Genomic DNA, 24,732 nt, shown 5'->3' with positions numbered 1-24,732 from the left:
ATGTACTGTAGTATGTACTGTAACATGTACTGATATGTTATCAAAATGTTTTTTAAGTGTCACAACTATTTCGGTTTGCCTATAAATAACATTTTTGCAAAAAAAAACAAAGCAAAAAAAACTGTTACAAATTGTTTTTGCATTCTTTTATAATGCTATTTTTTTTAAGTACGTGATACCACTTCAGTTGGTACTGAGTTTATATTAGGGTTTCTGCAGGTATCACCAAATGTAATTTAATGCCGTTTTATAATGCAGCATAAAACCACTTTATTGCCCATGTACGTATACATAAACAGTCCATATATGGGATGTTGCTGATTAAGAGCGTTTAGAATTAATGCAGTGCTTCTCAATTATATTTTGCCAAGGAAAGAACCCCCCCCCCACATACACACACACACACACGCACACTCGACACCCTGACTGACTATAAATAAGATTATTACAATAATCTTTAATCTTTATTACTATAAAAACTGTATAAATATTCCTAAACGTCCTTTTTTATTGAACAAAAGAAAAAGATATATAAATATAAATAAAATTTCAACAACTGTAAATTATTTTTACAGTGTTTATACGTGTGTGTGTGGCTGAAAGGGCTGGAAGTCCGAAAGTCATCAAATAGAAAATGGCTTTACTGTACACTGTGTAAGATTTGACATTGTTTCATCGCGGACAGCAGGATGTGCTGCAATTTGTCCGTAGCTATAAAAACCTTCGTAGCCTCTGGAGAAGTGACACCCCCCCCCATGAAATATAATTTAACGATAACTAGACCTACGATTATATTTTAAACATACTGTTGGTCGTCAAGAACGCAATTATTTGCAACTTTTTGAAATTTATAATCAATTTATTCCTTTTTCCCGACGGGGTAAATCTTATACAGTGTCCCTTTAAATCTGCCTCAAAAAGTCGCGTCGTTGATGTTTATGCACTTATGTGAATGTTATACGCTTCTCGGTTATATTTACTGTGACCGCATGACTGCTGCAGTGGTTGCGGTTACAATTAAAAAGCAGCACTGTGCCTTTAAAAAACAATGCGCTCCTTGTTTCCAGTGAGTCCTAACCGTCCGCCGGCTGAGCTCAGGCTGACACGTACAACGTCGACGATCGGGGACCCGGACTACGGCGGTCCGTTCCAGCCGAACAAATCACTTGGCGAAAACTTATCTGCTGTTTAAAGTACTTTCGTGGACTTTTTGTTGACGGCGTAAGGAAATCGAAGTTTTGAATGAGTCGCCAGAGCGAGTGAGGCGGGTGGGAGGAAAGAGGAGGAGGAGGGAGAGGAGAGGAGGGGGTCAGTGCCCACTGGCTATCAGAGTCGGGATCGACTAAATTGAAAAGCAGACAGACATCGGCTTGTCCACTACAAAGTTGACGCACGGAAAGACGCTCCCAGGAGGAGTCTGAACCAAACCCTGCAACAAGAAGTGTGGGTGTAACGGAGAAAAGTTTGAACCGGACTCTGGATTAGTTCTTTCCCCGTCACGACCGCTGGAGATATAATCTTTTTTCCTGGAGGTTTTACCCTATTTAAACTTTTTAGACGACCTCACACCGCTTCCAAAATGGATAAATACGAGGATTTAGGACTGGAGGCAAGTAAGTTTATAGAGGACTTAAACATGTATGAAGCATCTAGAGATGGTTTATTTCGGACGAGGAGGGATGCAGGAAATAATCCAGATTTTGAGGAAACCAGAAGAGTTTTTGCTTCTAAAATGACTAAAATCCACATGCAGAAACACCAAGAGGAAATGGCAAGAAACAACCAGGCCTTAAGAATGAATGGGGGTCTCAACAATACTTATTACACAAAAGACAGACCACCCATCAACATCTCCAGGCAGTCAGGTGAAGCTGCTGCTAAACCTCCAATTTTGTCTGGCCCTTTCTCATCTGGGGGCCACTCTTCACAGTTTGACACTCAGAAGAACCATGCAGGCATTCAGCCCGAGCCTGCAGTCAGCAGGGCATATGGCTACGGAAACAATTACGATAATAAGGAGCGCTCAGACCTACATTTGTACCAGAACATCTCCCCTGCCGCCAGCCCAGGAAACGATTTTCCCAGCGCGCCCATGCACGCTCGTCATCCGGCTTCGTGGGCTTCATCAAGAGAGTGCCCCAATCCCCAATCTTTGTCCGAAAGCGGTGTTGCATCTCCGCTGCAGCGCCGGTCTGCATCTCCAAACACAATCAATCCTCCACCACTGCAGAAACCGGATGCCCCCCTCTCTTCCAACAGGAGTCCACCTTCTCCAGGTTTTTCCAACGAAAAACCGGATCTCATTCCTTCATTGCCTCTTAGTGCCTTCACAGGAGGAGCAAGCTTTCAGTCTGCAGCTCACTATTCACCATCTTCTCCAACTTCAAAAACATCTCCCAGCCAGAATGTCTCAGTGGTGGCGTCCTCGCAGGTGTCCTTTGAAGCACCCCAAACCAAAATACAGGTTTCGTCTGCCACCATGAACCCGGGTAATGTCTCCAAAAGCTTCAGCCAGAGTCAAGACCAGAGCCAGATACCAAGCTTTGGCAAGGCCACTGGTGCTGAAGCATCTGCCTTTAAGCCTGTGCAGCCGCCATCAGAACAGGGCCCGACAACTGCCGAGGTAAAGTTGGAGGCGCTGACTAACCGTCTGGAAAAGGACATCAATTCTCCACCAAAAGCTGACTACTTTGGTAAGTATCAAAAGTAATTCTAATCCTGTAAATTAATTTTTTTCTCCAAAGATAACGTCACCCACCCAAAGTTTAGAACGCTTTTTTGGTTTCTTGTTCACACAATATGATGCTTGCCATCAATCATGTCACTTCAGACCTTTCTTCTTTGTAAACTCTTTGTAAACTTTGGTGGGTATCCCAGCAAACCCCTGTCACTGATCTTAACTGATAAAATAGCTTAAATCTAGTTGGGCAGACATCAGAGCAGACTATTTTTTTTTTTAATTGAAGATCTTTGAAACGATTAGCTACTCACTGCGGATCCTCCCTCCTTTAACAAAACTGCTGGCAAAGTTATTCTGAGAGCCTCAAGATTTTAAGGCCACATCAATAACTTATGTGTGTAATGTTCCATCCACTATTGACGTTTTGGTTACAGTGTGATGTTGCAAAGAAATGTTATTTATGTCTTGGTTGGCTCAGAATTGGATTCAGGCTTCCAAGCATGCTAAAAGCGATACCATGTTGATGACTTTAACTACTGCTGATTGGTATGACCAGAAATGACAAAAATGCCATCAGCTATCTGATTTAAATTCTTAATTGAATCACTTGAACCATAAGCTGTACATCTACTGTTGCTCTTTGTTTACAGTTAACTCTTTTTGTTGATTCATTGCCCGGTTACTTGCCGCCGCATCATGCAGTTTAACGTCCGTCGTCATGCGGCCTACAAGCCCCGTGGTTGAAACACAAACCATGTCGGGGTTTACCCCACCAAATTGCCAGTTGAACTCAAATGTCATCAAGTTTGTTTTTAGCCAAGAGTCACACTGTTGATTTAGACTTCCTCATAGTCCATATTAAGGATGACAGAATAGATTTTTGTGCTTATATTAACTAGTGAGAAATCTGCTGACAAGACACTAGGCAGGATTGTCTATCATCCAGTAAGTTGGTGAGATAGGAGAGTCTGCAGATGTGTTTGCTTCAATTAAAGCTTTTTTTGTGCTCATGTGCTCTCCAGCCGTTTGCAATGGAGTACAGAATCATAGAGCTGCCATATGGAGTAAACATTTTTGACCGGCAAACCTATTTGAACCTACTTAGACGTAAGTCTGAATGTATTTAAATACACCTATCCATTCATTTTCTAGAGCCTCTTATGCTCAGGAGGGTCGCAGGCTTGCTGGAGGTGGATTTGATCTCGGGTCAAACTGCTCCACTGAGTCACCCTGTATTTAAATACATTTGAAGATATTTACAAGTATATTCACACGTATTTTCAAGTGCATTCAGACAAATTTCCAAAATGCATTCTAATGTATTTTCGACTATGTTTGAACGTAATTGTAGGCTATATGCTAAAAACAGGTTTTTTAGTGTAACACAACAGGGTGTTGACCTACATTTCCTGATGGGGGGTGCTAGTTGCTCTCAGATTAACGATACTCTGATGTCGAACTAAAGTGAAGCCTGTACCTGACCAAACATGATAACAAGCGTTAGAGTTTACACTTGAAATTCCAATGTATTACAAAAGGTAACAAAATCCCAAAGCTTTTTTTTGTCCATCTCTTTCAGCCGCAATTGCTTGTGAACTGCAGTTTGAGACTGAGGATTAGTATGGGCCTTCCTACAAGACACGTGATTGGCTCCCAGCGCGACCATCAACCAATGAGGGCAGGAAGTGTAATCCACTCCTGCCCAGGAGTTGTAATTCACTCCTGGCCTCATTGGTCGATGGTCATGCAGTGTGCCAATCACATGTCTTTTAGGAGTGCCCGTGTCTTGTTGGAGTGCCCGTGAGCTGATTGACGGATTGCCTGGCCAGTCAGTTGAGAATCGTATTCTAGTCTCCCGTCCTCACTCCGACTGAAGTTCACATGCAATTGCAGCTGAAAGAGATGGAAAGCTTTGGGATCCTGCTACCTTTTGTAATAAATTGGAATTCTTAATCCATTAATCCCAGAGCAACATTTATTCATTAAGTATTGTAAATATTGCTTTTTATGTCGTTGTTGTTTTTTATGTTATGTTGTTCCGTTGAAATTTTAATTTAATTTTTATTATTTAATTTAATGTATTTGTTTATTGTTGTTTTGTATTTATTGTTGGGTATTTACATTTCCATTTTTTTTATTTATTTGGCTAATTTTGGTCTACATAGTTTGCAGCTAAGGCATTGTTGAAATAACATATATTATTTAGTGACACGATGGTGGACACAAGCTGATATGATATGCTGGAAACTGTTCATCACCCCGTTGTCGTACACTCCATACACTCAACCTTGCTTTCTCGCCTGCAGGAATTTCCTGGTAAAAAGTCACGGTTGTAACTCTTGAGTCCCCCCATGTGCACTTACTGGTGTGTAAGAGAAGACGTTCTGGCGTACGTCACTGTCACAACAAGGCTCACAAATCGCTGAGCCATGTGAATATGACAAATGTGTGGGAGAGCCAATGCTGTTTGCAGCCCACCAGAGGAAATGCTTTTTAAAGTAGCATATCTTTTTTTTTTTCCTTATTCCCACATCACCACGCAGTCCCACACTTTCCACGAGGACACTGCTCGTCTTCTGAGTCATTCTCTTGTGCAACGACAGTAATGTGTAGGCTGACCGTAAAAGAAGCCGTTTTCCACACATTTTGCAAAAGAACCAAATCATTCATGAAAGAATCCATAAAGCATTGTGGAAAATGGGTTGTATGTCTTCTCCAGAGAATGAGAAGACGCGAGGACGGTGTTTCTTGATGTGCAAGAAGAATACAGTAAATCTGAAAGACTCTAAAATAGTAGTGCCTGAGCCATCCGGTGATCCATACACTAACATAACTGCAGCTGGAAATACTGTGAAAATGAGGCCAGGAAAGAATTATCTGGAGAAGGAGTGCGAGGCGGTTTAGAAATGAGTGCTCCAGCTAAGAAGACGAAGGCCATTTAACACTTTCGAAGAGACGAACGTGGACGTACCGGTCAATACTCTTTTTTTTTTTTTTTTTTTTTTTTTTTTTTTTTTTTTTTTTTTTTTTTTTTTTTGGCAACATATGCCTTAGATCTGGGGTGTCTAAACCTTTTTGGGCCCTCAAACAGAAAATAGAAGGATGCAAGGGCTGCCTTAGAATTCGATGACTAATTTTTTAAACACACTATAATCAGTGGAAGCAAATACACATTCTTTATATTCTCAAGTTAATTTGATGAACTGCCACAGAACCGCTTTCTGTTAAAGGGGTTGGGGCAAAATGCTTGAAGAATTTCAAAAACTGACTCAACGGCAACTCACTCCCATCTCCACATTCAGAACCAGAACAAGAGCAAATTGTTGTCGGCTGACCATTTTTAAAACAGTTCCCTAAATTGGACACCCACACAGAACCTATTTGTGCTTCTGAAATCAAATTCTTTTTTCACCACAGTGTTTTGAATAGCAATGGTCATAAATAGTTTTTTTTTTATTATCTTTGCGTCAAGCTCTGCATTTTATAAATTAATTTATTGGTACTAGCGGCACCTCTTTATTTTGGGGGGATACTTTACACCCTCTCTTCTCTCACTATCCTTGTCATTAATTTATGCCCGGGTCTCTGAAAAAAAGATGGTGGACCGCAAATCATCCCCGGGCTGTAGTTATGACGCTGAAACATTAGAGATTGAATGAATAACTCCGTGCATACAATGAGATAAGGGTCATGCTGTTGTTGCATCTCCCAGATTCCTTCAACCTTCCCCACACATGAACGCACCAGTTTAGTTGAGTGTTTTGTTGTGTTAAGAAGGATTGATTTATCCCATCCTGCTGTTGCGTGGAACGCTTCCCAGGGATTCTTGGCTTCTTTTCTGGTGAGTCTTTGCAGAGGCTGTAAATGTGATGTCGTCCCAGGCATGCGTCTGATGAATATATTCCAGCCTGGCAAATGTGTGTTTTTATCCACTGTTTTCATTGATGAGTTTGTTACTTAGCAGGGTTATGCTAATATAACTGTTGACCACAAAACGTTGGGAGGCCTCAAGGAGGTAAAAAGAAACTCTGTAAACCACCCTGTATCATAGCTACCTTGATAAACCTGGGTAAACTTACTCTATTCACTTTGTCAGTGTCTAATAGTCAAATTTAAGAATAAGAGAATCTCAAACTCTTTATCCATGTTACTCTTGTGTTGAGCAGAAGAATGCTGCCTGGAGGAATTGTGTTTTATCCCAAGTATGCATGCATGAAGGCCTTTGCTCCTCATGCCGTTCTTCTTCAAAGCACCCGCTCTTCACCTTGACAGCACTGCTTCTGTTTTAGCCAAATACTGCACTCCATTTTGCCTACCTACCTGGAAACTTCATTAATTAGCAATCATAACAATACTATCATAATAATTTGTCAAAATTATTAACATTGACACAAATTATATGTACCGGTAGATATAATTGTGTGTATATATGTATATGTATGTGCTTGCTGCCTATTTAGACTGTGTTTACACTTCTATTCTTCCAAGCATATGGCAGTTTGAAAATTTCTCAGAAATTTGGAAGATTTAACTAGGTGGGGTGAGATAGTAACATTAACGGTGACAGGTGACACATGTGGTGATGATTACACTGACATCTACTGTTCAGTCGCTCTTAGTCCGTCATCTTTAAAATGTTTTTGTCATTTGGCGGTCCGTCGACACCCTTGAAATGCCCACCTGTGGGTATAGCATACCTTGGCTTTGCTGTCTGCAACATTTTCCAAACACTGTAAGGGCTTGAATCTTTGCTTTCAATGGGGTATTTCCTCCATCTTTTGTTGTTGTGCGTCCTGCCGTGCAAACCTGGCTTTTCCAATGGGTTGTGTAGTAAAATCATGACAAAATTGACCTCCAATGTATGTATGGGACCTGACAGGAAGTGGATTAGTTTCACAATTTTTTCACATAATTTTTATTCATATTCATGATTTTGGACATAATTAATTCTGAGTCGAAGTAAATGAGAATCCCAATTGTGATATGAAGCAATTTTTTGGGAGGGACACTCCTAGTTTTAAACACATTCTTCACCTGTCACGCCCACAGAATTTGAGAAAAGGGAAGACTGCTTGATTTTTCACAATTTAGAAGTTTCATTTTCAATTCTTACAAATATCTGCTGTTTTTCAAACATTTGAATAGGTTATAGGCAACATGAAGTACCTGAGCTCACATCTTTTGTGGTTGCTGTTCACACAGTAGTTGTAACATGCTGTTGCTGGTCGGTCGGTGAGTGGTAAACCTAGCAGGGCAAAATGTAGAAATGTACAGTACACGGTGATGCTGTATGTTTTTCTAACACATTTAGATAAGGCAAAACATGTAGTTTATTTGAAGGACCTATGTAGATTTAACTAAAGTAAGGGATAAGAAATAATGCCAGATCTGCTGCAGTCCATGTGGACAGTGGGCTTCCTTTTGGAATGCCGTCTTCCACTTGCATCCTTCCAGGGCTTTGACAGCTGCAAAAGGTAAGCAAGGAGCAGAGAAGGGGAGGTGGTCTCGGGTTAATGTTTTGCTCCCCTTCCCCATTTGAAGCCAGCAGCCGGTCCCATGAATAATCTCACTGTTTTGGAACATGGGACACTGGCCAAAAATACATATGCAGCGGCACAACCTGAGAAGAGGTAACTAGCATTAAAGCAGTGACTGTACTTTTATGACTTGCTTGTACCCGTGGGGGCTTTAAAATCGCTGCGAGATCTGCTCAAAGGAAACATGACCTTGAATTACTGTCAAAAGGTGTATAGGATATACTGCAGTGGTACTGGGTTGGTTCATACACCGACTATCTCCATTCAACATTTTAACATCGAGACCTTTTCTTTAGCTAATTAGTTGTCAGGAAACTGTACATTGTTGTCATGTAAACAAAATGGCTTACATAAGAGCAACATTCCTCTGCGCTCCAATAATATCCCTCTGTTATCTCTAAATCTTTTTTTCGAGCCGATGGGGTCCCTGAGGACAAGTCCCATCAGTTGCAGTCTTCAGAAATACTGAGCTGGATTAACACACACATACTGTGTATGTGTGTGTACGTATATATATATATATATATATATATTTATATATACAAGGTATACCATGGCTGGTTTGGACAATGAGTGTATTAAATGCGTGCATTTTAGAGAGGAGGCTGACGTGTCATGTGTGTTGGATGCAGTGGAAACAGAAGTTTCTTTGTGTGTGTCAGATGAGGACCAGGGCCAGGCTTGGTTGCAATGGGCTGCCCAGTCACCAGGGAGTTTTTCTATAAAAACACATGCTCACAAATAACCACATGCCTGCTTGTACAAGAGACACATTGAGCTCTTCCTTTCTGCTATTGTTACAGTATCTTTATTGATTGGACATTTTTTGCATTCGGGACAAATTTAGCATAGGGTGACCAGATGTACGGGGACAAGGATTTTGCCAGCCGCATTATTTTCTGCCAATTTTACGTGGGTCGCTCCCTGAGGTATTCTTTTATTTTCACATCTATTGTGAGCATGATTTCTGTTGAGATTTGTCACTTCAGCTGTTATCATTGCATAATTTTCATTACAGACCTAAGTATACCAAGGGAAGAAACAAGACAAAAACATTTTTTTTTTTTTTAATTTACAAGACCTCCCACATAGCTGTAGTTTGGGATCAAGTTTTTTTTTTTAATATGATCAACACAGAGCTCCAAAGTCAAAAGACAGGTTATGTTGTGTGCTTGGCTTGCCCTCAAGCACTTCTGTCTCCTATTTGAATATTTTTCATTTTCTTTGCACAATGATGCAAGCATATCTACATGTGTCCCATTCGCAGCCACTAGCAGTGCGTCCTCTGAGAGAAGGCACTCTTTGATTTTTATCAGTGTTTCATTAACAGACTTCTCGGCCTCTGAGCCAAATCAAATAAGCAGAATGAGATATATTTCTTTATATCGGCTAAGTAGCTTCCTGTCTTATAAATTGAATGCTTCCCCTTGAGTCTTTGTTGCTTGCCTGTTTTAATTCCTCTCAGAGACTTCACACTTGTTCTTGCCAATAACTTGCTAATTACATAGAACAGTACGTGTCGTATTAAAAGATATTACAGAATATTCAAAGATCATTGTACGAGTGTTTCAACGTGTCTCGGCTATTTTTCTCATTTCTTAGGAGTCTGCGTTAAGTGCAACAAGGGCGTGTATGGAGCCAACCAAGCTTGTCAGGCAATGGGTAGCCTCTACCATGACAACTGCTTCACCTGCAGCGCCTGCAGTAAGTGTACGCACACATGCACACACACACACACATCAAGTTCCTTCACCTTGACTTCCATTCAGAACACCGTCGCCTCTTGGCTCAAGTCGCATCTAAAGGTTAACGATTACCACACCTTTTTGGAGAACCTCCTGAATGATACTAATGCCTTCCTTTGTGGTCTGAATACTAATAATCATTTCTTTACAATACTTTACTGCCGGTGTTTGGTTACCAAGTGTGCCAGTCACTCCGGAAGTTCCCACAAGACATGTTCGGCAGGGTTTGTTTGGCAATCAGTCGACCATCAGTCAGTATATCAATATGCAGCTTAAACTCTCTACATTAACTTTGAAACCAAACTGTTAGGGTCTCCCATAATGTGATGTATATTGAAAGTGAAATCAAAACATTGATTTAGCATAAAAAGGCCTCATCCTTTTTATTTCTTGCAATTTTAATTAGATCTACCGGTGCAGCTATAAATGTTTGCTATAAAGAGCCCTCACATAGTCACAGCAACAACAGCAATGAGTCCATTTAGGCACTTACAATGGGCTGAACTTGGATCACGGACTCAAATGCTGTATTCAAGGAAGTGGGAAGTCTGATTTATCCCACTTGATTTGTCGCAGTTCTGACCTCAAAACGTTTAAGGCGAATGTCAACAACAAAGATGGCTGGTAATGGTTAATAGAATTTTGTGAAGTCACGGTCCAATTATCCCCACTCAACTCAGACTTCCTAGGTCAAAGGGGAGTAAAAATCCTAGTTTAAAAAAAACCTGATGGAAATGAAAACTTTTAAAACTTCCTATTCATCAATTAATCCACAAAATAGATGGACTATTGTCACTACAATATCAAATGACTACATTATATTTTTGTATACATTTTGTATGGCCAGCCCTGTGTAAAATAAAATTAAACATGATTCTCAAAATGGGACAGAAAAGAACAATCACATCTTAGAATAAGAACACCCAAGCTCAGGAAGTTCAATGGACTTAGTCACTTAAAAGCTAGTGTCAGTTCTGCAGAAAATTCACGACTTTTGTTTAGAAAAAAACGTGACTCAAACGCACTGCCCTTACTAGGGTTGGTATATTGAGTCAACGAAGCCTCAAACACATTATTGAAAGCCACAGCAGCTTTTTTGTAGCATCGTTTTTATCGTGTGAGTCATTACAGCAAATGTGGTCCCGGACACATCAACTTTACTCAAGTGCTTTGTCATCTGTATGTTTGTGGACACATTTTGCCAAGGCATACACTTTTGTCCAAACCTCAACTGTCTACTCATTTTTTAGAAATATCAACTCATATACTGCTTTGGAGTAAGATTAATTCAACCGCAAGATGTTTTCTAGTCGCATGCCAACAACATTGCGTTTACATGGACCTTTCATAAAATTATACAAATTTGGAAACCAATTGTCACGCACGCAAATCTGCAAAATCATTCTTGTACGAAGACCGGCCTAGTAGCTGCCATAATAACACTCGAATAAAAAAATGAGAGTTTTTGTTTTGTAGTGTTTTTGAAAAGTTCCACATACAGACAGAATTAATATGACCATAGCGCACACCGGCCTCCTACCATGAACACCGAGTGGCCCGGGCTTTCAAGACCCAAGTAACACAGTCACAGTCTTAAAGTACAATTTGATATGAAGCTCATTATTTTCAGCAGCACCCTTACAACAACTTTATGTTCTGTCTTTCATGTATGACTGATTATTTTCCCCTGCACTTCCTACGTTTTTGCTAAGGGTGTCAGATTAACAGATCAATTGCGATCAGTTAATTGGCGTCATATTTGAAGACTTATGTTTTTTTATTCACGTTTGATCTCATTTTTAATCTCTGACTTTATTCTTTTTGAATGCGGATTAGATCTGTTTTTATGCAGTTTTTGGGGTTTGGAAAAGAAAATTCAATCACACCCTGAACTGAACACTCATTGGCTGTTATGTTTGACATAACATTATAGCTTTCTTTTGTGGCTGGGAGGTCAGAAGGAAGACGTGTAAATGGAAGAGCATGTGATAATTGTCGGTCCGATGAAAAGTCAATTTAACTTAAAAAAAAAAAAAAACTTCAACGGCTCATTTGATGAAGGTAGAGTGATTTGCATTCTTTGTAAAAAAGGAGCTTGCTTATCACAGAAGCAGCTCAAGTTTATCCGACCACATAAATGCAAAGCGCCCAGCTGCAACTGCAGCAAAAACTAATGAATGCAAGCCATAGCACAGCTCTGCCTCACAGCTTTGCCAAACTAAACTGGAGAACTGAGTGAGTCAGAGATGGGCAAGACTGACAATGTTTTATTTTTCATTTTATTTTCTTATTATTTGGTGATTAACAAAAGAAAACAAAACCATTCCTCCACCTAGTCTCAAATGCGGCAGAAGGTAAATGGTTATAGTTCACCTGTTAAGGTCTGCTGAAGAAAATTGAAGCCACTTTTTGGTTGGTGGAGATTAAGCTTTTGATATACCATATCACAATGTATCTTAAAAACAAACAAACAAAAACAACTGGTTGAGGATTTTTCCTCTGAAAATTTTAGATCATCCATCTTTTATCGCCGCTTATCTTCACTACCCACTAGGGTTGCTGGTGTGCTGGTGCCTCTATCCGAACCGTCTTCGGGCAGTAGGCAGGGGACACCTTGCACTGGTTGCCAGCCAATCGCAGGGCACACAAAAATGAACCACCATTCACTCACAATCAACTTAACACACACAATCACACCTTTAGACAATTTACAGTGTTCAATATACCTTCTGTGCATGTGGGAATGTGGGAGGAAGCAGTAGTGCCCGGAGAAAACACACGAGGACATGCAAACTTCACATAAGAAGGCCGTCGCAACCTCGAATTAAACTCAGGATTTCTGAACCATGAGGCTGACGTGCTAACCCCTCTTTCACTGTGCCATCTAAAAAGATTTATTACAGAATTTTTTACATAACCTAATTTATTAATCCCTCAATTTTTAATGGCTTGACTACGCTATTTAGTAAAGATGCATACATTCATGTTTAGTTCGAACTTATGACCGTTCCATCCATGTAACAAGTTTGTTCTATAAACAAGCACTTAAAACAACAGGTTTTATTTGAAACGTATCATATCATATCATATATCATAGCATATCATATCATATATCCTATCAAATATACTGTAGATGACTGTGGATGAATGTTTCAACATTTGTGGACACTATTATTAGAGCAACTATAACTTCAAGTAGTACAGTAGTTTTGGATTGTTGATGCCCTCTAAAAAATGGATGGCTTTTTGACTGGAAACTGAAATAGTGCCGTACATTGTTGAAAGGATACTAGTTTTGCAAGTGGAATGGGGGCTTATTTTGAGTTGTCTCATGTTACGAGTGCAATCTTTTGGCTGTGATTTGCCCCAAATTACTCTCACTTGGGTTTAACAGTTTAGTTATCATGCATGCAAAGTACATTTCAGATTCAGAAAGAGTTTTTGGTATTCATCAGTGTACAGTCTTTGCCCCCTTTTCAAAACCCAATTAAAATCTCAATCCCCATGGAGGGTATGTGAAGTATTTGCGACACTGAGGTGACCCACCCCCGACAATGACCTCTAATTCTGCAACAATTTTGACCTTGTTGGCTACACCCCAGCGTGTACGATTAACATCTACATTTACACCCTTGCGTGTGTGTGTGTGTGTGTGTGTGTGTGTGTGTGTGTGTGTGTGTGTGTGTGTGTGTGTGTGTGTGTGTTCTTGTTTGCATTTGAGACGAGATGAAAAAAGCGAGCTAGGTGTTATGGGGGCTTAAGTTAGGGTGATGGCTAAAGTAGGGTTGAGTAGAGTTTATCCATCACATACCTCTCATAGCTTGCTCAATGTGAAAACTCGTTGTGAGGTGCCCCCAGGAAAGGCATCTCAACTGGGGAGGAATGCAGGCCCGGGGGGCCTCGGGACGCTGGGCTCTAGGAGCACACTGGCTGCTGTTATTTCAGCTGGGCACAACAAGAGTACAGAGAGGAGACCAGCCCACCTACCACATACATAGGACTATGCATGTTTACACAGTACAGTATGTATTCGTGGTTGTACCGACAGCATTGCGGATGCAGTTTACTGCAAACAGGACTTTTTGTTTGACATCCCATCTTATCTTGATCCGAGACAACTTTCACGCTTGCTGGCTTGTAACAAGTCTCGTCGATGAGAGCCACAGTTTGTCAAGGTGACAGAGAAGCGGAAACATGCAAAATAGCTTAGAAAGTTGGATCAAATCTATTCAACTTTTGGGTTGCTCATTTTTTGACCCATTATTGGGTTATGTTTAACCCATTTGCATTTAGTAAATTCAGGCAGCTTTTCTTGACTTAGTAGTAATTGTTTGCAGAGAAAATACTACAAACAAATGTGTGAATTGTAACAAAATCAAACCATTATAAATGATTATAAATCATTAAATCATAAGGAATGCGGTCTTATTGATTAAACTTTGGAAATACATTTGCATTGGTATTTTTAGATGCATTTCATTCAGCAACTACAGAAGAGAAATCACCTCACACCCTTTGTTTTATTTCTATCTTGTCTGCCAGAAAATTGCACCACTAATGATAATACGCATCTGAATGAAACTTATTAAGGCCACAACATTTGCAAAGGGGTCAACAAACTCGATTTAGCTTAGCTCAATGATTAACTTGCCTAATGTTTCAATTAATTTTGTCTTAATTTGAAAAGCAGTTTCAAATTAATTACATTAGAGTTTCTAATGTTCTTTTCACAGCCTTAACATTATTGAATTAGATTTGCTGATAGCTGCAGAGCCTGTTAAAAGCTGACGACCCCTGACGTGCCTCCACGTATGGGTATTTGTACCCCTTTTGAGAACTGCTGCTCAAATCAATTGCTTATTAAATATACACAGTATATTAATTTGATAATCATTTAGTTGTTAATTAATCATTGCACCTCTTTGTTTTACTGTGAAAGCCAACAAAAACATGTGTCGTTCGGCACTAGGGCTTAGGACCGCAGTATATTCCTTATTTTTTACATTAGACTCATGGGTTGGGCTGAAAAATAAGGCTTGAGATACGTTAAGATGTTCTGAGGCTCAGCTTAAATACATTCTCCTCTACTGGCTGGCCCTTTGTAACTTTTAATTGCAGATCCCTGCTCAAGTGGGATGGGAAAATCATTCAGAAGGTGGTTACTAAATTGCTTTTATTCCTGAATAGGATTACATAAGGGAATTCATAAAAGGCCTTAATGAGAAAATGTCCTTGCGTTTTGCTCATTCAGTCATCTAATTAACATTTTTATGAACACGCAGTTCAGTATGGTTCTTTTCAAGTGGTTAGCCCTACCTTTTGACTTTAATAAAGCTGTTATCCTTTCGCAAAGCACAGAGCATTCCTGCTTAGACTGACTGGCTTAAAAAATGCCTGAATGAGGAGAGGAATGAGTCTTAAGCTATGTTTACAAAAGACTTGGAAGACAGCGCGTTATACCCTCAGGAACTGAAAATGGAAGAAATTTGATTAAGGGTAGGTAGAATTGTCCAGATCGTCTCGGTTAAGATGAAAGATACAAAAAATCAGGGGTCTCGCCCAATGCTGATTGGCTGTGCAAGATAAACACCTTCTTACTCTGGTCTTTCCCCCCATTTCCCACACCTTCCATTTGTGAAAAAATGTAAAGAATGTTGGCTCTTCCTGTGGGACCCGCGCAGGAGTAGCCATCTGAAGGCAGTGTACACGCTTTGGTGTTAGTCAAATTGAGCCTGCAGAAGTATTGAAAGAAACAGAAAGGACAGCCAGCATGTGGAGACAGTACAAAAAATACACCGGGTCATTTTGGTCCATTGCATTCCAAAGGAACAGATTGTTTTCTCCTTGCACCTGTCCAGTAATTTGATTCCGTGATTATCCTCCCCACATGTTGGACCCAGATGTCGTCTGCTTGCAACTTGCTCTGTGCCCCAGCTACAGTACATTATCAAAGACCCTGACATACCTTTTGATTTAGTGACCGCAGGTTCAGCAGTGTGCACTGAATATTGCAAAAGGGCCCATTACTTTTGCATAGTGTCATTAATCACCTGCTTTTTAGTGCTGTTCTATGTAAGACTTGATGCTTCAAGGTTTTCTGCTAGGGCCTTTCATTCTGTCCGTCGACCCTGCTCGAATGAAAAATCGAAACAAAGTAAACGGATCTGACTGTTTGCAGGTCGAAGGCTGAGAGGGAAGGCTTTCTACTATGTCGGCGGACGGGTTTTTTGTGAAGAAGACTTTTTGGTGAGTTCAGTGCACTCGCAGCAATAGCTCCGCCAGGCACAAAACCAAGAATTTTTTCGCCACAGTTGCTCAGTTTACTCTGCGCCTTTTTATTTATCAGTTATCAGTTATCTGGGCCTATTCAATTGAACGCAAAGCTGATCGAATATGAGCTTCATTGACTTTCAGCCATACAGACTGATAAATGGTAAGGTTCACCTCAAATGATCCTTTCAAAGATGCCAGCCTAATATATCAGTCTCAGAGTCATTTTAAAATTAGACTTTTGAAGGGTTGTAAAGAGGTCAGTAACTTGAGAAGCTGTTTAATTTTACAGGGTGTTGGGAGTGATCGCAGGTATTGACACCAGTGCTGTAAAACTAACAGAGCTAATTGTAGATAATTATACTGATTTGATTGTTAGCTGGCTAATACAGTTGAAAATTGCTGGCATAACTTTTTGGCTACAATAGAGATGAGTGCATTTGTCATGTTTTCGCTTTAAAGAATTATTGTTAGAAATTTGCACAATTCACGTATAACTCCCAAGCGCTTAGTTCTTCAAATTCCCAGTTTTGTTGTAAACCTCCTGTACAATATCAATATAAGGCATTCTACACTGTCCATTCACACTGCGTAAATAGAATGTATGCTGATCTATGTCAGTAATCCCATTGGCCCTCCACCACAAGGCTAAACATTTGAATATTATTTCACAAAAGCCAAGTCCAAGAAAGCACGCCACATTGACTGTGAAAGTGTTTTCTAAGAAACACCGTTTCCAGAAGGAAAGCTATTCCATGCAGACGTAATAAAATAACCACGCTGACCACTTTTGCTCTTTGTCTTGGAAAAACTGACAGTCTTGTCTCATTTTGCTAAAGTACTCGGGGTTCCAGCAGTCAGCTGACAAGTGCAATGCATGTGGTCACCTGATCATGGACATGGTAAGTCTTGCATTTACCGTAAGTGCAGCCGGATGATGCTGCAAATGGCACAAGCAAATACAAATATTAATGTGCTACATCCTGGACTAATTTTGTCCCTGGACTAATTTTGTCCCTCCAGATCCTGCAGGCACTGGGGAGGTCGTACCACCCGGGCTGCTTCCGCTGTGTTATCTGTAATGAGAGTCTTGACGGCGTGCCCTTTACCGTGGACACTGAAAATAAGATCTACTGTGTTAAAGACTACCACAGGTGGGTACCGTGCTTTCCGCTCACATGTCCCCCATCTTGATCTCTGCAGGGAAATATCCTGAAGCTGTATTAAAAATGTGATGGCAGGCAAATACAGAGCGGAGATGACACAAGCGTTTAATTTTTTGTATTTGCTACAAAACTGTTGTCGCTGCTTTGTAGTTTCACTTAGTGCTTGGGTCATCTTTTTACAACCACCCTCACTTATCTTGCCACTCTATTCACTACAAAACACATCTATTTCAATGGAATACAGAAAAAAAGGAATGTTAGATCAGGGGTGTTTAAAGTATTTGCCCCAAGATCTACTTTACAAGTAGAATGCATGCTAATTGGCGTTAGCAATATTAGCTTGGTCCTTTAATGAACACCGACTTCAAAACATTGCTGTTCACTGGGACGACATGGCTCGGTGGTAGAGTGGTCGTCTCCCACTCGAAAGGCCGTGGGTTCGATCCTCCGACCATCACGACCATGTCTACGTGTCCTTGAGCAAGACTCAGTTGCTCCTGATGCTGCGTCATCAGTAGGTAAATGACTAGTTAGTGTAAAGTGCTTTGAGTACCTAAGATAGAAAAGCGCTATATAAGTGAAAGTCCATTTACTGTGAGGAAAAAAAAGAACCATGAGACAGACACACTCGTAAACAGTTTTGACACCCTTGTTATTTTTATTATAATAATTATTTCACAAGTCAGAGAACATCTTGAAACAGCTTTCATAATGTTGTGTCCGTATGTACACCATGATTTCAGTGCATATGTGGTGGGAGAGATCATCTTTGTGGAATTAGAAAAAGAAAAAAAGACAACTGTTGAGGTTTAACCCATAAAGCTACTCTGTTGTGATTCCCAGAGCTGTACAAATCACGCTGCCAAAAATTGGCGCCCACAACCCCAACAGCAGCGCTGCGTGTCCGTCCAGCTGTTGGCAGACTGCTTTCGACAACACGTACAGCTCAGCAGAGTCTGACAGTCCCTAAGTGTTCTTGCTACGGTCTCGGTGCACAGTTGACCCCTGGTCAATAGTCTAGCCTGTGCACACTAGGACGTTTGTTAATTTTAACTCCCGTTTTCCACCGTGCGCTCACGTAGAACACTTTTTCTATCTGTCTGATCATTCTTCCTGGATCACATTTGAGGGTGAGCCATGACATCTGCAGAACTGGCATCGGCTCACTCAGATCTAGTTTGGGAATCTCGTCTGACTGAAAAGGAAAAACACAGAGGCTCAACTTAAAAGGCTGGGAGAGACTTGAATGAAAGCTCTGTTAGTTAGATTGGCTCATGTTTTGCGATATCATGCATGCAAAGCCAATCCATTTAAGGTGTTTTTTCATACTTTTTTTTTTTCCAGGGTCCTGGCTCCCAAATGTGCCTCCTGCAAACAACCCATCCTTCCATCCGAGGTAAACATGACACAATATATTTATAGAAAATACATGATGTTTTTTAAACAGAAACTGGTAGCTTTTAAACTGGCACTGGCCGTGAAGTTTTAAAATTCTGTTTTATGATGAATGGAAACATATACGGTATATGCAAGTTAATTGTGCCTTCTGCCACCTAGTGGAAAAGGATTCACCGTATTTGTTGTTCTTGTCATTGTACTGGCATAGATAAATGAACAAAAGTAATAATTTTATGATTAATCTATGATTTGATATGATTCATGATTGATCATTTTCCATCTTCCTTGACAGAGTTGGGTATTTGAATAATACTGTATTTAATTTACTAAGCACCGTCTGGTCAATGCAGTGATGAATTGTACTTTTTTTTTAGGGCATGGCATTTGCCCAATATATATATCATAGTTTCAGCACGAGAAAAAAATGAAAAGTAATAGGGCATGTTGGCAAAAGCAACACAATGTCTCAAGTTAGCACTGGCTTTGCTGGAAGCAAATTTCAATGGTTGTTAAAAAAAAATATGAAAGAGCAACTTGAAATAAATGTTATATTTGATGAAAAAGGTACAATAAACTTCAATTTGAGCGCCAAGGTCATAAAGTGAGGCTATAGACTGGCTGAAGTAGAAAAGAATGCTGCTCCCATCGTGTTCTCTTGTTAGACGGCCTTCAGTTGTGTCAATGTCTCAGCAGGGCTCAGATGAGACCGTCCGTGTGGTTTCCATGGACAAAGACTATCATGTGGAATGCTATCACTGCGAGGTGAGTAATAACACACTCCGAGACTGCAATGTGGATTATCTGCTAACACTTTGGGGCTTCAAGCCAGGCCTTCTAAATGGCTCATGATTAGACATCATAATGATCGCTGATCTTAATTACAGCCGTGACAGTAATTATATACCACTGAGCCGAGCCGAGCTCCTATGCAATATCTCATCATGACACTAGTCGTTTTACTTGAGCTCTGCTAGAAATGTAATTTACGGTTCCTTATGTTCATCAGGAAAATATGCAACATTTCTAGAAAAACAAAAAAAAACTGCTTCGTAATATTGCCTCATCCTTGTTTCTTTCAGGACTGTAAAATGGAACTGAATGACGAGGAGGGTCATCGCTGTTTCCCTCTGAATGGCCACCTTCTTTGCCACACCTGCCACTTGAAGCACATTGAGCCAGGCAGCTCCTCTTCCCTGGCCAGCAGCGCTTCCTATTAACACCACTGTGGGTGGAGGGAGACACCTAGTGGACATTTTGGGGAACTGTCACAGTGGCGCGTGATGACAATTCTTGTAGGTTAAGGATTGTTTGCAAATTTCACTTCATGGATTCGTGAACCCTTATGAGTCGACGTCCTTATAATGAAGTCGAACAGTAAACCAAAGCCTTATTTGAATGCAGTAAAGTGTGGGGCTATACCCGCCACTTTGCAAAATGCCAGCTTTTACTCCTCTGCTTTGCCTTCAACCATCTACTCTAACATGCAATACATTTTGTGAGGATTTCTATCACAAGTGATGATTAAATTGGATTCATGCAGGCCACATGGTAGCCTACTATTTAGAATGTCTACCTCACAAACGTAATTAAGGTTCTGGGTCAGGTCTTCGCTGTGACCTTGCATGTTCTACCCACACTTGTGTGGATTCTTTTTCTAGGTACACCGGCTTCCTTCTACATTCCAAAAACATACAGGTTTATTGAAGACTCTAAATTGTCCATAAGCGTGTAATAGAGTGTGTGTGTTTGTTTTTCTTTCTAAATGTTCCTTGCAATTGTGTCACGTGAGGAGCAGAATTTAGACCCAGAAACAGACAGGGAAAGTTGAAAGTCTATGGTGTCAAAAGCACCAAATTTACCATCTACACACAAAATTCAAACATAAGCACAGGTAGCATCAGAAAAAATGCCAAACTAGACTCAAACATTAGACTGAAGGAAACTTGGAAGACAGCTTGACTTTCTATCAACGTGTCACGGAACTAAGCATAAATTATGTCAAACATAAATCCTGTATGACACAATAAAGCAAACTGAAGGACCATAACAACTGCATGGCAACTGATACAAACCAATCAAAACAGTAGATACAGAACCCTACATGATAAAAGTGATAAAAACATAAACGTGGCAAAGGTGATAAATAGGTTACATGACCCATAGCAACTGTTGCTACAACAAATTTGTCTGTAATGGGCGCCAACTTGTAATCATTGATTGTCAAGCTTTTTCTTCCAACCATCACCTAACATGTACTTAGCTCCCCAAGAATCGTCATTATGATCAACAATAAAATACAGTAGTATAGTCAGTCTAAGCATTCATCAAAAAACAAACAAACAAACAAACAAACAGACGTTTTATTCCTAAATTGTATATTTATCAGCCCCTGTGAAATTATGCACTGGTTCAACATGATCACTGCTCTTTAATAAAGAAAAATAAAAGAAGTGCTTACATTACAAATCAATTCAAATATATTGCACGTAAAGTTAAGATAAAATTGCACTTAATTGTTCAAGGTTCAATAAAGAAAATAGGTGCGAGTGTGAATGGTACCCTATAATTAACCTGCGCCCCAAATCAATGTATTTCGGCTTCAAACCTGCAGTTGGTTTCAAAGTTGTCCCTTAGTTTACCTCCAGCTTCCTCACAGTCCAAAAACACACATGAACCGTTGGAGAACCTTTAATTACTCCTCAATGTGAGTCTCTGACTGCTTCTCTGTATCAGCCCTGTGATTGATTGATGGTCAGTCCAATTTGTACATCATCTGTGCAAGACATGATCATTTGTCATGATGATCCTCTCGATGTGGTCTTGGGTCTGTAGAATAGGCAACGTCTTGGCAAAATTTAAACTTTGTCTTCCAAAATGAGCATTTCATCAATAAATGATCATGCGATAAGACTATCTTGTAGATGAAGTGAAAGGCAGTCAAAGGAAAAAAAAAACAGTTGAAAAATGATGTTTTGTATCACGTAAACAAGAATGCAGATGATAGGTATAGCTTAGTAGATAGTTTGTGTCACATGCACTCAGTCAAGCACTTAGAATGCAGTATGTTTACTTGGCACCTATGAAGGTTGAAATTTCTAATATAATTTGTAAGGAATTGTGTGTTTTCAGGTATGTGTTTTTGGGTGTATACGCATTTATGCCGGTGTCTGATTATTCAAGGCCTTGTCAATACTGATTGGTTTATAGTGTAACCTAATTGTGAGGTTGCCTGATATGCCGTTTTGTCATAACTGAAGTAATTTCGGGAGTTTGTGTCAAGGCCATTTGTTGCTTCTGATTTTAAAAACAAACAAACAAAAAAAAACAACATTGACTTGTTGATGAGTGATTATATTTAATAAAATGTGCTGTAGACCTAACTGAAAGGTATAATTTTTTTACATTAGTACAGTGTTCCTTCGCTACATTGCAGTTTGGTTATTGCGACTTGATACAGATCAGTCAAAATATAGCAATTTTATTAGGTTAAAAAACAAACTTTTACATGAATTTTCATTTATGACAATATCAATTGCAGACTCGGTTGCTATTTTGTGGTATTTTTCCACCTAAGTCAGACCAAACAAAAATATTTATTTATTTATTTATTTTTTTGGTGCAAGAGAAACAATTTCATTTGGAAAAAAAGGAACCAAACAAACAAAAAAAAATCAATCTATTTCGGGAACCGCAGGCCTTTCTGGTAACTAACTCCTGCGATAATCAAGGAAACACTGTACTGTATATCTCAGTCAAACAATCAACACAGAGAATGTTCTCTATCGATGATTTTCCATATTTATCTTTCGCTTCATTCTGCTTTACATTTCACTTATGTATGTATGTATGTATGTATGTATGTATGTATGTATGTATGTATGTATGTATGTATGTATGTATGTATGTATGTATGTATGTATGTATGTACGTATGTACACGTATGTACACGTGTATTTCTGAATGGCAACTAAGCAGACAACAACCAAACTGCTGTAATAGTCAAGCATACAGTATTACTCCTCTTTGAACGGAGTGTAACGAGATCGAAATCGAGCATATCCACGCGATTTGTGCAGCACCGCCCCCATGGTCAACTCCCCCGTGACGTCATCTTGATCCTCCCCATGCGGGGAGTGTGTATGCGAAGAAAAGCGTGCAAGGCATCAGGCATCTTGTGTGTTTACACTGGTGTGTGTCAGTTTGGGCAGCATTTTTCGCGAACGGGATACCCAACGCTGCATGTGCGCACTGGAGATTGAGGAAGGAGGGACAGGACAAGGACGGAGGGGCCTTCCAGGGCGGCGTGCACGGAACCAGGAATGAGCGCGTGCACACGGTTGGAGGCTTTCGAGGCAAAGTCCGCAGTGATGTAGCGTCCTCCACGCCGCTTATTGTGACCCCTCAGTTGTGGCTCGCATTGTGTCTCACACTTCCTGGGATGGAGTAACGCCGAGTGTTTTTTTTTTTTTTTTTAAAGACGGATCAGTGATCAACGCACATCGCTCTCCATGGTTTTCGAAAGGTGAGCGAATCATGCAAATTTTGCCTGATAACATGACCGTGAGGATGGTGATGATCTCATCACCTCTTTGTTAATTTGGAGGTGTGTGTTTTACTGCACTGTTATATGCGAACCGCACCGCTTGATGTTCGTTGTTGGCAGAGAGATGGACGGGATCGCCAACAGCATGCAGAAGAAGGCTGCGGAGTTGGAGCGGCTGGCCGAGGTGCTCGTCACCGGAGAGCAGCTCAGGTAGAGCGGGTTTCAGTTTAATCTTATTATCCATCATGTAATAAAAAGAAAAAAAAAACATGCCCAGAAGGAGGTGCAGCTATGCAACATGAGACCGTTTTTTATATTCCTATAATTTCCATAGATGGAGAGTGAAAGCGTCCAAATATTTACTATTTAGGTATATTTCAGGCGTCTGTACTTAAGCATTTCTTACAAGAAAACCAGTTGCAAACCGAATATCTGTATCGATATCTTACATTTTAAGATCAAAATATGAGACTTGTGACTTTTTAAAATGGTCACTTTTGTATTTACTTTTCAGTCTGCTTTTTTACTCAATTAGATGAGTTTAATCCTTCTACTGTATAGCCAATAATCTTTGCACTTGAACAAAATTAGTGCTTTTACTTAAAGGGAAAGTCAAGTCAGAATTTTTTTGTACAATAATATGCTATTGGTGGCCCCACTATTCTGAATGCAGTATTTTAGTTAAGACTGGGTTTGCGTAATACGAAACAAGCAGCATAATCCACTCATTTGTATCAATCACAATTGTCTGAAAATGACATCACTGTTACTCAGGTAATGACCAATCGTAGCACAGCTTATGAACATCTCATGATCAAACTCAGAAAACAAGTGAGCCATGATTGGCCGTTTCTCTTTAGATTTATTGCTTGGGCCAACATTAATAGTGCATCTGTAATTTTTAGCCGCACGTTTCCGCCCTAGCAATTAATAATATATGTTCTTTCACCAGTCCTCGCTAAGAAACACTTTTTGTTTATTGGACTCTACATGCTCACTGTCCAGAATTCTAATGATCTGGCTTGTTGTACTTACGCTGTGTACTGGCACGATGAACCTACTAACCTCATAATGTCATATCAGGGACTGGCATTGCTAGGTACTGTTGACATGTGCTGCCCCTTTGACCCTTTCAGTGTTAAGTAAGGGGCCCCATAGCCTTGGATGGGTGCTCTATGAATCGCGCAAGAAATAATGTTTCAGAGTTCAACGCATGACACCAATGCCTGGAATTTCACCCCACCCCCCATCCTCCCTATTGAAATACAACCGAATTGTTCTCTCAATTTGGTTTATTTACTGTGACGCCGCTGACGTTCATCGCCACGCGAGAGTAATGGCTTGTGTCAGCACAAAGTTTCCAGTGTGCTGTCACTAAGCACCAGTGTGTGTC

At 40.2% G+C, this 24,732-nt stretch overlaps 2 protein-coding genes across 2 annotated transcripts in view; both read left to right on the top strand.

Moving 5' to 3' along the window:
• The first annotated feature begins 1,338 nt into the window (after positions 1-1,338).
• Positions 1,339-22,163, top strand: LOC148426778 (LIM domain-containing protein 1-like). The gene is made up of 8 exons (XM_088409297.1): positions 1,339-2,693; positions 9,820-9,921; positions 16,141-16,208; positions 17,072-17,134; positions 17,256-17,386; positions 18,743-18,794; positions 19,490-19,558; positions 19,876-22,163. Exons 1-8 carry the CDS (start codon positions 1,580-1,582, stop codon positions 20,011-20,013), a joined length of 1,737 nt encoding a protein of 578 aa, XP_088265423.1. The 5' UTR covers positions 1,339-1,579; the 3' UTR covers positions 20,014-22,163.
• Positions 22,164-22,919: 756 nt separating this feature from the next.
• The window catches only part of LOC148426777 (DEP domain-containing mTOR-interacting protein-like), a 31,606-nt gene continuing 29,793 nt past the window's right edge, over positions 22,920-24,732 (top strand). The window contains exons 1-2 of the mRNA XM_088409630.1: positions 22,920-23,318; positions 23,460-23,549. Coding sequence (XP_088265756.1) covers positions 23,305-23,318; positions 23,460-23,549 — 104 coding nt within the window. The 5' untranslated portion in view covers positions 22,920-23,304. The remainder of the gene's footprint in view (positions 23,319-23,459; positions 23,550-24,732) is intronic.

Source organism: Hippichthys cyanospilos, chromosome 3, assembly GCF_059441005.1.
Source record: "Hippichthys cyanospilos isolate Australia breed blue-spotted pipefish chromosome 3, RoL_Hcya_1.0, whole genome shotgun sequence".
Classification (NCBI taxonomy): Eukaryota; Metazoa; Chordata; class Actinopteri; order Syngnathiformes; family Syngnathidae; genus Hippichthys; species Hippichthys cyanospilos.
The sequence above is the reverse complement of the archived record's forward strand: the minus strand, read 5'-3'. Positions and strand labels throughout refer to the sequence as shown.

Excerpts from the sequence above, each read along its gene's own strand:
- LOC148426778 (XM_088409297.1), top strand. The coding sequence starts at position 1,580 with ATGGATAAATACGAGGATTTAGGACTGGAGGCAAGTAAGTTTATAGAG. Across the intron at positions 17,135-17,255 it reads GTCACCTGATCATGGACATG|ATCCTGCAGGCACTGGGGAG; the intron begins GTAAGTCTTGCA and ends TTGTCCCTCCAG. Across the intron at positions 19,559-19,875 it reads TGGAATGCTATCACTGCGAG|GACTGTAAAATGGAACTGAA; the intron begins GTGAGTAATAAC and ends TGTTTCTTTCAG.